A 12,258-nucleotide genomic window follows, 5' to 3' on the forward strand; every position below is an offset into this window, starting at 1 on the left:
TTGTTTCTATAACGGTTATACAGACAGACAGACAGACAGACAGACAGACAGACAAAAATTTTACTAATTGCATTTTTGGCATTAGTATCGATCCCTAATCACCCCCTGATAGTTATTTTGGAAATATATTTCATGTACAGAATTGACCTCTCTACAGATTTATTATAAGTATAGAAGAAGAAGATAGATAGAAGATATAGAAGATTATGAAGACTTGGCTTAGGCCTTATCGTACTGAATCTCATTGAAAGCACTATTAATGACGAGGCTGTATGGGCTAGAACCCTTTGCCTTCCCAATAATAAAGGGAAAATCAAAATAAAAAAAAATATCTCTGATTTTATGCGTCAACGTCAGAACGTTTAAAACTTGAGTCTGAAGTTGTTTGTATTCACAATTTACAAATAAATATTGAGAAATGCCTAAAATACCTATTTATTTAAGCAGTGTTTATGTATAAACTGTAAAAAGTATCAAAATGGAATTGGTGTCAAACATAAAAGAACAAAAAGATATTAAGAAAACAGATAATGAGGTCAATGAATTCCAGCACAACAGTTATGTAGAAAAAGCCATAACAACTTCTAAAAGAGAAGTAGTAAGTAATATAAGTTTTTTATAATTACGAGACAACATGTTTTGAACAGAGCTTTTAAATATCACGAGTTCAGAAACATTGTGAAATTAATTTATTGTACTTTCTCCATTGTGTAACCTTGTAAACTGTAAAATAAATACTTAGGTAAAGGCGCACTCTTGTTTTAATAAATTTAGGCACCCATAAAGAAATTGCATGTAATGGGTGGATCCCAGAATGTAAATTTAGACAATATTGGATGGTTTGAATAAATAGAAATACACATTAATTTTATTTACCAAGGTAATATGAATGGGTGAAAATCGTTACTATCTGGAATTTCTCTGGGTAGGTAACATGGTTTATTTTGACAAAAATTCATGCACACTCAGCTGCAAAGAAGCTGAAAAAATATGTAACTATTTTTTATTCTTCGTTGGTATTTACTAGAAAGGACTCACTTTGTTTTAGATAAAGAAAAAAGGTTTTGACTAAACTTAGTAATGAGTGCTGTTTTGATCAGCTAATTTTGTGTCTGGCTATACATTGGACGGACAATTTAATGAAGGTTTCAGTAACAAGAAATATGCTAGCCACTTTTGACAGGTCTTTTTGAAAATATTTAAGGATGACCTATGTATATCAGTGGGTTTCTGTGTCTGATGATTATACATTGTGCAATGATTAACTTGTTTATTTGTTATAAAGGGTGATGGTGCACCGGCAGAGACTGAACATGAGAAAAATACAATACTGCCCGATGCGGAAAAAATGGAGACGCATTCAAGTTTTTATTTACATTTGAAAATTGACATTGTCTGTGCTAGTTTGCTGATACTCGCCCTTACTACTCGATTGTATAGGCTGGATGAACCTCGTTATATTGTGTAAGTATTTGACATTAGCACAATAGCCATTTTTATGTGGATAGAGTATCAAATGGGAGCGATGAAATTTATTTATGGAGTAAGAGTGGAGAAAGCCAATATTGTTGATATGATATGCATTAAGAAACATTACACTCATTGCCATGCACTTGACACACATTAACACTGTTTCATTTAGGGTTGAAGTCTCTACTTGAAGTGAAAAGAGATTAATTTAATATTATTTGACTTTAATGTCTGTAGTCTTACTGAAACTCAAACATCTTATCTAAATATTACACAGAGCATTGCCATAAAGTTTATATAGGGAAGTGTAGAAAAATAAAATTGATGTATGTGCTACAAATATATTATTAAATATGATAGTCAAATTTTAACTATAAAAATATAACAATTTTACAGATTATATCACATTTTTGTATATTATAATTTTCTATTGATGTTTTGAAGACTTTTCAGCCATCATGGTCATGGAGTGGACCTGAATTTTAACCATTGGAGAACCATTAGCTTCAATAATTATGCCATACTTAAAAATTATTAACAATTTAATTAAATTGTTTCAGATTTGATGAACTTCACTATGGCAGATATGTATCTCTGTATACCAAAGGAGTGTTTTTTTTTGACGCACATCCTCCACTAGGCAAACAGTTGCTGTACTTAGCGGGTAGGGCAGCTGGATATGATGGGAATTTCACATTTGACCGAATAGGAACTCCGTACACAGAGAATGTGCCTGTGAGAGCTCTTAGATTAGTCCCAGCATTAGCAGGCAGTTTACTTGTGCCTGTCACATATCAATTAATGTTAGAGATTTGTATGTATCCATGGACTGCCATACTTGCTGCCCTTTTAGTTTTGTTTGGTAAGTACATTATTGATTTTTTTTTGTAGCCAAGTGTTTGCTGGCAGCTTTGTTTGCATTAGAAGGCTTTCCCTGTACAAAGTTCCTCAATCATAGAGACATCATACTATCCATTTAAAAATAATTTTAAATAATTGTAGTATTAGCCACAGGTGCAAATTAATGTGCAATTAAAGTGCAATATCCGTGTGCCAAATTCCACTCAATTCCGTACAGCAGTACCACACGAACTTCTGCATTACCCTCTGACTAACATCAAACATTTGCGTTTATTACATTAATATGAAATAAGATAGTAGCTGGATTATTGTTTTAATAATTACCTAATTCTTTTTCAGAAAACTGTTTTCTAGCTCAATCAAGATTTATGCTCCTAGAAAGTATACAAATATTATTTGGATTGTGTGGAGTGTTATGCGCTATTAAAAGTACACGAAAATCTGGACTTGCTTCAGTACTTTGGCTTTGCCTAGGTGCTTTTTTATTAGGTTGTTGTTTTTCGTAAGTATACCAAAACTAATAGTAAACAACTTCATTAATGTTAATGTTAGCATTTTTCATGCTAAAATACAGTAAAAAAATAAAATTATTCTATTTCTTTTTCAGAGTTAAATATTCGGGTCTCTACACTTATTTCCTATCGTTTTTCCTGGTCGGACGACATGTATGGCGACGTTTCAGCTTTTCGGAATCTGGCGTCCATCTTGCATTTTCAACATTATGGAGAGTGATAATTTTAATCTGCATACCATTATCTGTCTACCTCGGCGTATTCTATGCGCATTTAGAGATGTTACCAAAAGCGGGACCTCATGACAGTGTGATGACAAGCGCGTTTCAAGCATCTCTACAAGGTGGCCTCGCGAGTATAACGCGGGGGCAACCTCTGCATGTTGCGCACGGCTCGCAGATTACTCTCAGGTAAGACAATACTTTAAATACAAATAGTGAGGATAAAATAACATAAACTCACACTTCCCAAAGCATTAGGAAAAGGCATAACAAGTCCAGACACATGTATAATTGACAATAATATTTTTTTTTAGGCACACACATGGTCGCACATGTTGGTTGCATTCGCACGCGCACGTGTACCCCGTGCGTTACACCGACGGGCGCGGCTCATCGCATCAGCAACAAGTGACGTGCTACAGTTTTAAGGACGTCAACAACTGGTGGATAGTGAAGCGACCTGAGCAAGCCACTCTCGCAGTCGCTCGGCCGCCCGATGCGATCCGACACGGAGATGTCGTGCAACTGCTTCACGGGATCACAAGCAGAGCGCTGAACTCGCATGACGTAGCAGCACCGGTGTCGCCGCAGTCTCAGGTATGTTGAGCCACTTAATTACAACATAGTACTATCACATATGAAGATTTAATTGGTAAAAATATTATATAATTTTGTTTAAAAACAAAAAATAAATAATGTCAAATAAATAATATCCTCAACAACAAGTTACTGCTAAGTATTTAATGTTAGTTCCATCTATGTGTACTTTTAATGTTAAACCCTATCTTAACAAGTATATGAGCTAAAATTTATATTTCTAGGAAGTATCTTGTTACATCGACTATAACGTCTCGATGCCAGCTCAGAATCTCTGGCGCGTGGATATTCTAAACCGAGATTCCGATGATGCGACATGGGACAGTATTCGCTCTTTAGTCCGACTAATACATGTTGATTCCGGTTCCGGTCTACGCTTCAGCGGTCGACAGCTTCCCTCGTGGGGATTTCATCAGCATGAAGTAGTTGCTGACAAAGTCCTGACACACCAGGATACTATTTGGAATGTTGAAGAACATCGATATACAAAAGGTATTTGTAAGTGTAAGGTAAGTGTCTTCCACACAAAAATTCAACTAGTATTTATGTTTATTTCGCATAAAAATTACGGAACTAAAAAAAGTATTAAATGTGGATTATTCATAACGAAAAATAGCAGCTTTTGTTAATCCTAATGGCCAACCTGATCAGACCTGACTAGCGTCGACTGGTGTTTCAAGATTAAAGGCTAGCAGGCTATTTGGTCGGGCGGTCGCAACATTCGATCTATACTCCATTTGACCGCCTTAAATTAAGACTGCGCGTTCTGTTCTGACACTCAGAGAACGATATCACTCTGGCTATTCGTCGTAAAAACGAGTTCTTGGAATTCGTATTCTCCAGAAGACCGTAGTGCCGTCCTCGCCGCGTAGTTCCGGCCCGCGTGGCGACGAATGTGGTTGATGGTTAGTGGTTAGATTGTTAGTTCGCTACGACTACGCGCATCCGTAATCGTTGATGTCTCATCCTCTCCCAGTGACCGTCCAGAGCTGAGGTTCGTAATCCGTTACTAGGTTGCCCTCAGTATAGTCGCTTAATTGTTGCGAGCATCATAAACGCTCACCTAAATGTCCGGTGTGTTTGTATAAGCCGGCTCTTGCCAGGGTAACAAACATGGGGTCAAGTTAAAAAAAAGGCTGGCAGGTTGAGAAAATGGGTTAAATAATTATTTTAAAATAAATATTCTTAACAGCGGAAGATAGACGAGAACGGGAACGTGAACTTGTGAGTGCGGAAATGATACCGACTGCTGTGACGCAGCTGAGTTACTGGGAAAAGTTCGCGGAGTTGCAGTACAAGATGATTGCGCACGCGCCGGACGCGCCGCACGGACACATGTTCGCTAGCGAGCCCGTCGAGTGGCCACTGCTAGTGCGATCCATTGCTTACTGGCTGTCACCTAACTCTAATGTAAGTATCACATACTAGGAATTGTATTTACTGGGACATTTGCGCAACACGCGCAATATTTTTTGTGATTAATATTCAACAATTTTCTTATTTTTCAGGCACAAATACATCTAATCGGTAACCTTGTAACTTGGTATGCAGGGACCATATCCGTATTTGTTTATACCGGCTTCTTGACTTTGTACGCCGTCAGACAACGTCGCGCGTGCGCCGATTTACCCCAACCAGCTGTGCGGAAATTCTATGATGCCGGTTACATTCTCTTCCTTGGATACTGGATACATTACCTTCCTTATTTCTTTGTAGATCGGACTTTATTCCTCCACCACTACCTCACTGCCTATATTTTTAAGATCCTTCTTTTATCATACATTATTGACCATATTTATTATGTAATACGACTCAGAGAGAAGACGCGTTCGTTCGCGAATTTGTTCTTACTGTGTATAGTGGTATGGTTATCTTATGTTATAATAACTTTCAATAAGTTCAGTGTACTGAATTACGGAAACGTAGATTTGACTGAAAATGATCTTATAAGTCTTAGATGGAAAGACTCTTGGGACTTTATATTGCACAAAAAAACTTAAAGAATACTCCAGTTTTAATTGATCTTTTAGTATTATTAGTCTCAAATAATTTAATATCAATGACTTATTATTTATATTTTAAGAAATTTTGTTGTAGGTACTCATAATGCCATTTTAGATCACAAATATTTGTATTACAATTAAATTGCCACCATGTATTTTATTCAGTAAATACTCGTAAAGTCTAAGTTATTCATATAGTTTTCTAGAATAAGTTTGTAATATATATAATTTATTACATAGGTGACTTAAGTGATATTATACGCATTTACATTTGCTATGAAACAATCCGTCCATAAATTAATGGCACAGTTCCACAATCTATACAGCAGTGCAATGTGCCATGTGGCATGCAGCATGACATCTGCATCCAACCATGCTTAGGGAGAGAGAACAGAGATTAGTAGTCAAGTATGGCAAAAATGTTATATGGACTGGAATCCAGCTTACATACATATATGCTCTTACATACATAACATCACGCATTTTATCCCCGAAGGGGTATGCAGGGGCGCAACTAAGGCACCCACTTTTCGCCAAGTATGTTCCGTCCCATGATGTGATAGGGGGCGAGCCTATCGCCATATCGGGCACAAATTCCAGACTCCGGGCTGATACTGAGCAGAAAAACCCAAATATCACTTTGCCCGACCCGGGATTCGAACCCAGGACCTCGGAGCGCTATTGTACCGGACGTGCAATACAACTACGCCACCGAGGCAGTCAATATATGCTCTTATATCTTGAAAAACTAGAATTTAAATATTTTTTTATTTATATCTTTTTTTTTTCATCCAAAAGACATTACATTATCATAAATTTTCAAATTTGCTTTTTGCCCCATGGTTTTGTCATTCTGTAAGATTGTAACTGTGTTATTGCAGAGTTTATAATAAAATATATAATTTTTTAAATGGTGTTTTACATTTAAAGACATCAGTAGTTAGAAAATTATTTTTATTCAATAAGTATTAGATTACAGTTCAATGGGTTTCGACTTCCATGGCTTGTGGACGAGACACTGGGTGTACTGCAACAGACTCCACTTCGAGAGGTATCACTCTCTGTTTCAGAATAGCAGTAGTGCCTGGAGCATATCTGTATGAACCTTGTTTTTTGCCCTAAAAAGAGGAGCCAATTTGTAACAAACAGTAATAGTAAAAAAGATATTAAAAATCAACAATATTTATAGTTAACTCTAGCTTTTTCCTGTTACTAAAGTTCTGGTCATACATTAAACATATAAACATTAAATCAACTTCAGACTTCATGCTCTAGATAAAGGATGACAAACCAATGGTAAGTCTGTCATCACTAGTAAATGCATATAATAATTGAGAATGTATAACAATAGAAATATAAAGGACCTTAAAGTCACCAGAAAAGCACTTATGAAGGCACATTTTTGTTTTTATAAATAATAGCATGTTAACCAGAAGGACAATCCTTGCGGTAGACATTGTCAAGTCCTTTACATTTATTAGTAAAATATAGTTTTTTCAATTTCCTACATACCTTTATGTTAGCTTCCTCATAAGTCCTAAGATACTGAGCAGGCCCAGAATTGCGAATAACGCACATATCAACATTGGAGCCGGAACCCAAATCATTAAAGATACCAGCAGCAATTGCATCACGCACCAGCTTCTTGCCTTCTTCCTCAGACATGTTTGGTTTCCAGCCTGCTTCAAATACAGACATGGCTGCCAATGATCCAGATCCTGTTAAGCCAAAATATCAGTAAAAATTTGAACTTCCATAATATAATAATGAAAGAAGTTATTTTATTATACACACTTTATAAATAAAAACAATTTTAAACTAATGTGCATAAATAATTATTGTAATGTCTTTACTGTCAATACAAAAGAATCATATCAAAATAATGTATATTACTGACTAAAAAATTATGCATTCTCAGGGGGTATAATGTCTCACCCATAGTAGCATAGGGAAGCTTGTCCACAGAACCATGAGGGTAGATGCAGTAAATGTGAGGCCCAGTGCGATCGACTCCGCCAAGCACGAGAGCAGCACCTATGTGACCTTGGTAACGGAACAGCATGCGCTTCAGCAGAGTCGACGCGGTCTCTACCGGCACAGTGCGCCCGGTATGTAGACGCTGCAGCTCTAGTTGCGATGCCACCGTCTGCGTCGTCATTTCCGTGTCTGCAGCTGTACCCGCTCCGCAGCAATACATGTTGGATGCCAAATAATGGATTTTCTGACAGTTTTTATCCGATACAACGGTGTTTTCTGTAGCTCGCGTGTCGGCACCAAGAATAACGCCATCCGCATATATTATACCGACGATCGTAGTTCCAGTTTTAGTGGCTTTAGGAGCTGGAAAGCCCTTCTGCGCAAGAAAAGCATTGCTGAAATCAGATAAAATCATTAAACAGTAATTTAAGGCTATAAACAAAACGACTCATTAGACTGTAGAACAGTTTAGTTGCATACCGCTGACAATTTTCGAATGAAAACCCTGGCGCTGGTGTTTCCGGTAATAAGACTGATGCCATATTTATAAAATTTTGTTAGAAATGTTCAATAAAAATAGTATTTTATGAAAATTCGTATCCTCCAACCACTACAATGCACTTTTCGGAATTGACAAATGACATTAGTTGGAGTTTATGGAAATTCATAGAGTAATCATGACTTTTCAAAATTACTATAGACACACCGACATCTGTTATACTCTCAGAACAATGACAAGCAGTTATACTAGTACGCCGGTATAGCCAGTAAAATATCCTCGTTTAATGGCTCGCGTCCACTAGTTGGGGCGAAAGGCCTCTTTTAGATACGTTTTGTATAGAACTGCGCCAAGTTGCAAGATGCGACTCGATACTATAATATGAGTCTAATACACGTATTTTAGAGCTCCACATAAATTAATTTAGGTTGGGCAGCGCAGCGCAAATGTCTGCATGCTGCGTGCACATAATACTGCATTTATTTAGGCTTGCCGCGCCGCAACGAATTTGATCTCATGGCTTTTCATTGTCAATTTCATCACTTCAGATGAACATAGGTCTGTTAAAACGCAAAAAAAATGCAACAAAGTAACAAAATCAGCCATACTGGAGTCGGGCGAACGAGTTGCGATGCAAAGAATCGCTCCGCGGCGCCGACTCAACCCGTTGCGGCGCGCTGAAACTCGTCTTTACTTAGTGGACGCACGTCTATACAAAGTATTTGGGAAGCCGATTTTTGCAATGCGAACCGAGCGCAGCCCCGCATTGCTAGGAGACGCAGTCCACTATATGTATTTACATGGTCGGCGGATTTTTACTTTCTGGACCAGCGAATTTTAAATTTTCTAAATTTATTTTATGCTCTGCTTATTATCGTAGGTACTATTTTATATTGAGAAACAGACGTAATTCGTCCATACATGGTTGAAAAATAGATCACCGAATTTATTTATTAACAAAAAAATTATAGTTGAAAAAAGTAGTAATATAATATTTTATCTCAACAATTTGTTCATTGAATGTATTTTGTAAACTTTGTGTGTCGTATTAAAGCGACACGTATATTTATTTAGATGTTTTCAACTCTAATATCAAATTGACCAATCACAACTGGACGAATTGTCTTCACACGCCTACTTGTCAAACCATCACTTGTGAAATAGTGGGTTGTCAAAAGTCGAAATGTGTTGAGAGAGATTATTCACATTTTATCTTGGTGTTAATTTATTTTAGCTTCTAAATCAGTTCCTAGGTATAAAATGTTTGCCAACGCGGCATATGTGGGTTTAATTTATTTTATGTCGGCACTAGTTTTAACACTAGCCGGCCGTGATTTTTACCAGATACTCGGTGTATCCCATTCAGCTAGCACAAATGAAATTAAAAAAGCTTACAGAAAACTAGCGAAAGCTTTACATCCTGACAAAAATCAAGATGATCCTGACGCTTCCCAAAAGTTTCAAGATTTGGGAGCCGCGTATGAGGCTCTGTCCGATCCGGAAAAGCGAGAGCTATACGACCGCTGCGGTGAAGATTGCTTAAAAAAAGATGGTATGATGAATAACAATGATCCTTTCGCGAGTTTCTTCGGGGATTTCGGTTTCCATTTTGGTGGGGAGCCTCAACAACACGAAACTCCCCGGGGTGCGGACATTGTTATGGAGCTCACAGTATCTCTTGATGAACTTTATAATGGGAATTTCATTGAGGTACGGCAAATTTCCTTCTAAGCTTGTAATGGTTTCTTGACAATAACTACAAATTTTTTTTACACAGCAAAGATTTTTTTGTATATGATAAATTCAATAAAGAAACATTGATTTCCCAATTACTACAATAGAACCCAATGTAATTCTAATAACAAAACGTTATATTTTAGAATAATCATAATTTTAGGTAGTGATTGTAATTTTACTTTTCAAAATGTTGCATATCATATAATCATATTTTGTAATGTTTATCAATTGACTCAACGATAGTTTGTGTAATTACTTTTCAGATTACACGCAATAAACCAGTAATTAAGCCAGCAGCAGGTACTCGCAAATGCAATTGCAGACAGGAGATGGTGACACGAAATCTAGGCCCTGGGCGTTTCCAAATGATGCAGCAAACAGTCTGTGATGAATGTCCCAATGTTAAATTTGTAAATGAAGAGAGACTCCTAGAAATTGAGGTATTTGCCATCATCTATTAAATGTATTGTCAAACTTTTTTTTACTGGTTATACAATTATTGTAAATGGTTTAAAAGTAAGGTTTTTCTTGTGACAAATGTGGATTTTCAATTAAAAAAAAAAGTGAATATTATAATTTCTTGGCTATCATTTAGCCGAATAAACTTTTTAAATTCGTAGTAGATTAGAAGTATACCCAATTTGTTAGTTCCATAGCATCTTCTGAATAATAAAATATACATTTCTTGTCATAAAATGAATACTATTTTTAGGTAGAAGTAGGTGCGCCAGACAGCCATAAATCAAGGCTACGTGGGGAGGGTGAACCTCATGTGGATGGAGAGCCTGGTGACTTGATAATTGTTCTCAGGACGGAAAGACATCCAAGATTTACTCGTAAAGGCGATGATCTCTACACTAATGTTACAATATCTCTACAGGTAGGTTTATTTAGTTCTATTTTACAATATGCATCACAAATCTTAGCAAACAAAAGAATATTTTTATAATGCTTTTAAGTCTGTGATAAAAAATTCTTATCACCAGTAATTATTATTGGAATTTTGCCATAACACTATAAATCATATTGATTGAAGTAAGACTTATATTTTCTATTTTATAAATAACATACCTACTTTATGCAATTTTGCATTTTATAACAGCTGATTAATATTTCCTTTTTCATTGTAAATATTAATTATGTTTTTTTTATTAATTATTTTATTTATGTAAATGATATCCTATGAATTTGATATGTAGTAAAAAAAAATATTTATTTTATTACTCTTATCTTTTAAAAACAATATTTATTACTGTTTGTTTAGGTCACATTATCTGCTTTTACACAAGGCTGTAATTAACACTTCCTATCTACTTCAAAATGTTTACAGATGTTGTGTTTTAATACAAGATAACTGATAGAAAACTATACTTATATGATATTACATAGAGTGACCTTGCATTGTGAGGTGTCCTAGCGAAAATTTTAATAATAGATAATTTTATTTTTACTAGGATGCTCTCACTGGCTTCACACTGGAACTGGAGCACTTAGATGGACACAAGGTTCAAGTTTCTAGGGACAAGGTGACGTGGGCGGGAGCCCGTGTGAGGAAGAAGGGTGAAGGAATGCCAAACTTCGAAAACAATAACCTCCATGGAAACCTTTATGTCACTTTTGATATTGAATTCCCGAAACAAGACTTCACAGATACCGAGAAAGAGGGTAAATATAATTCTTCCACTATTTCAGTATTAGCATGTGGAATGACACACTTGGATCTTACCTAACCATTTATTGTAAGCCTGGGAACTTTGGCTGTAATACATAGCTATCCATAAACAGTTTTTTTGTGTTATGTTTACATACTGGCAGGCTGCAATATATAATCACTTAAAAGATATAATTTCAATAGAAGAATTTTAGATATAAAGAAAATTGCACTTTTTGTTGTAATTTATTTCATGATATTTCCTTAAGTATACTATAAATCTAATTGTTGCATTCGTTTTTTCAGCTCTACGGAAAATACTTAATCAGACTCCAAATAACAAAATATACAATGGACTATAATCGCCATGCTGCCAGTTTAATTGGTTTTAGTAGTGAAATGAGTGCAAAAGTGTGAAGATGGATATGTGTTACCTGTGAGAGCATGTGATTGTTTTTATAAATTAAATTACCTCCTAATTTACGAGTTATGTTTTCTTTACCCAAAAAAAAAGAAAAATTGTTTACCTGATATTACTATACCTTCTAACTTGAGCTACTGATATCCATCAATCAAGAAAGTATCAAATATTTTTATAACATTAAATACTTTAATTTTATAATGAATTTTTAAAAATTAATTACTAGTTTATTAACATTCTTACTTTTTTAAAATAAACAACACAGTAATAGAAAATAAGATATATATTTATAAATAACAAATATTTTTA

General features: G+C 35.6%; 3 protein-coding genes across 4 annotated transcripts; 2 read left to right on the top strand and 1 right to left on the bottom strand.

Moving 5' to 3' along the window:
* The first annotated feature begins 326 nt into the window (after positions 1-326).
* Positions 327-6,575, top strand: LOC115448271 (protein O-mannosyltransferase 1). 2 transcript variants are annotated; one of them, XR_005112839.1, is made up of 9 exons: positions 327-598; positions 1,286-1,464; positions 2,031-2,332; positions 2,671-2,833; positions 2,939-3,253; positions 3,379-3,661; positions 3,886-4,170; positions 4,854-5,071; positions 5,170-5,408. XR_005112839.1 is itself a non-coding variant. In XM_030175657.2 (9 exons), exons 1-9 carry the CDS (start codon positions 479-481, stop codon positions 5,659-5,661), a joined length of 2,340 nt encoding a protein of 779 aa, XP_030031517.1. In that variant the 5' UTR covers positions 327-478; the 3' UTR covers positions 5,662-6,575. The 2 variants fall into 2 exon arrangements, 1 of the variants encoding a protein (XP_030031517.1); XM_030175657.2 differs by having other exon boundaries at positions 3,886-4,153; positions 5,170-6,575.
* Positions 6,576-6,601: 26 nt separating this feature from the next.
* On the bottom strand, positions 6,602-8,374 carry LOC115448272 (proteasome subunit beta type-7). The gene is made up of 4 exons (XM_030175658.2): positions 8,122-8,374; positions 7,600-8,036; positions 7,177-7,382; positions 6,602-6,782 (listed from the first exon to the last, which is right to left on the bottom strand). The coding sequence occupies exons 1-4, from the start codon at positions 8,181-8,183 to the stop codon at positions 6,645-6,647; spliced, it is 843 nt and encodes a 280-aa protein (XP_030031518.1). The 5' UTR covers positions 8,184-8,374; the 3' UTR covers positions 6,602-6,644.
* A 905-nt stretch (positions 8,375-9,279) lies between these two features.
* LOC115448279 (dnaJ homolog shv) lies at positions 9,280-12,011 on the top strand. The gene is made up of 5 exons (XM_030175665.2): positions 9,280-9,850; positions 10,141-10,317; positions 10,590-10,757; positions 11,332-11,542; positions 11,835-12,011. The coding sequence occupies exons 1-5, from the start codon at positions 9,401-9,403 to the stop codon at positions 11,888-11,890; spliced, it is 1,062 nt and encodes a 353-aa protein (XP_030031525.2). The 5' UTR covers positions 9,280-9,400; the 3' UTR covers positions 11,891-12,011.
* Positions 12,012-12,258: the final 247 nt, after the last annotated feature.

The sequence above is a fragment of the Manduca sexta genome, chromosome 23 (assembly GCF_014839805.1).
Source record: "Manduca sexta isolate Smith_Timp_Sample1 chromosome 23, JHU_Msex_v1.0, whole genome shotgun sequence".
In the NCBI taxonomy this organism is placed as follows: domain Eukaryota; kingdom Metazoa; phylum Arthropoda; class Insecta; order Lepidoptera; family Sphingidae; genus Manduca; species Manduca sexta.

What these genes read in the sequence shown, in the direction of transcription:
- LOC115448271 (XM_030175657.2), top strand. Translation starts at nt 479, where the DNA reads ATGGAATTGGTGTCAAACATAAAAGAACAAAAAGATATTAAGAAAACA. An exon ending in GATGAACCTCGTTATATTGT is followed by an intron (nt 1,465 to 2,030) that starts GTAAGTATTTGA and finishes AAATTGTTTCAG; the next exon opens with ATTTGATGAACTTCACTATG. An exon ending in GGCTCGCAGATTACTCTCAG is followed by an intron (nt 3,254 to 3,378) that starts GTAAGACAATAC and finishes ATTTTTTTTTAG; the next exon opens with GCACACACATGGTCGCACAT.
- LOC115448272 (XM_030175658.2), bottom strand. Translation starts at nt 8,183, where the DNA reads ATGGCATCAGTCTTATTACCGGAAACACCAGCGCCAGGGTTTTCATTC. An exon ending in TCATTCGAAAATTGTCAGCG is followed by an intron (nt 8,037 to 8,121) that starts GTATGCAACTAA and finishes ATCTGATTTCAG; the next exon opens with CAATGCTTTTCTTGCGCAGA. An exon ending in ATGAGGAAGCTAACATAAAG is followed by an intron (nt 6,783 to 7,176) that starts GTATGTAGGAAA and finishes TCCTCTTTTTAG; the next exon opens with GGCAAAAAACAAGGTTCATA.
- LOC115448279 (XM_030175665.2), top strand. Translation starts at nt 9,401, where the DNA reads ATGTTTGCCAACGCGGCATATGTGGGTTTAATTTATTTTATGTCGGCA. An exon ending in AGAGACTCCTAGAAATTGAG is followed by an intron (nt 10,318 to 10,589) that starts GTATTTGCCATC and finishes TACTATTTTTAG; the next exon opens with GTAGAAGTAGGTGCGCCAGA. An exon ending in CACAGATACCGAGAAAGAGG is followed by an intron (nt 11,543 to 11,834) that starts GTAAATATAATT and finishes TCGTTTTTTCAG; the next exon opens with CTCTACGGAAAATACTTAAT.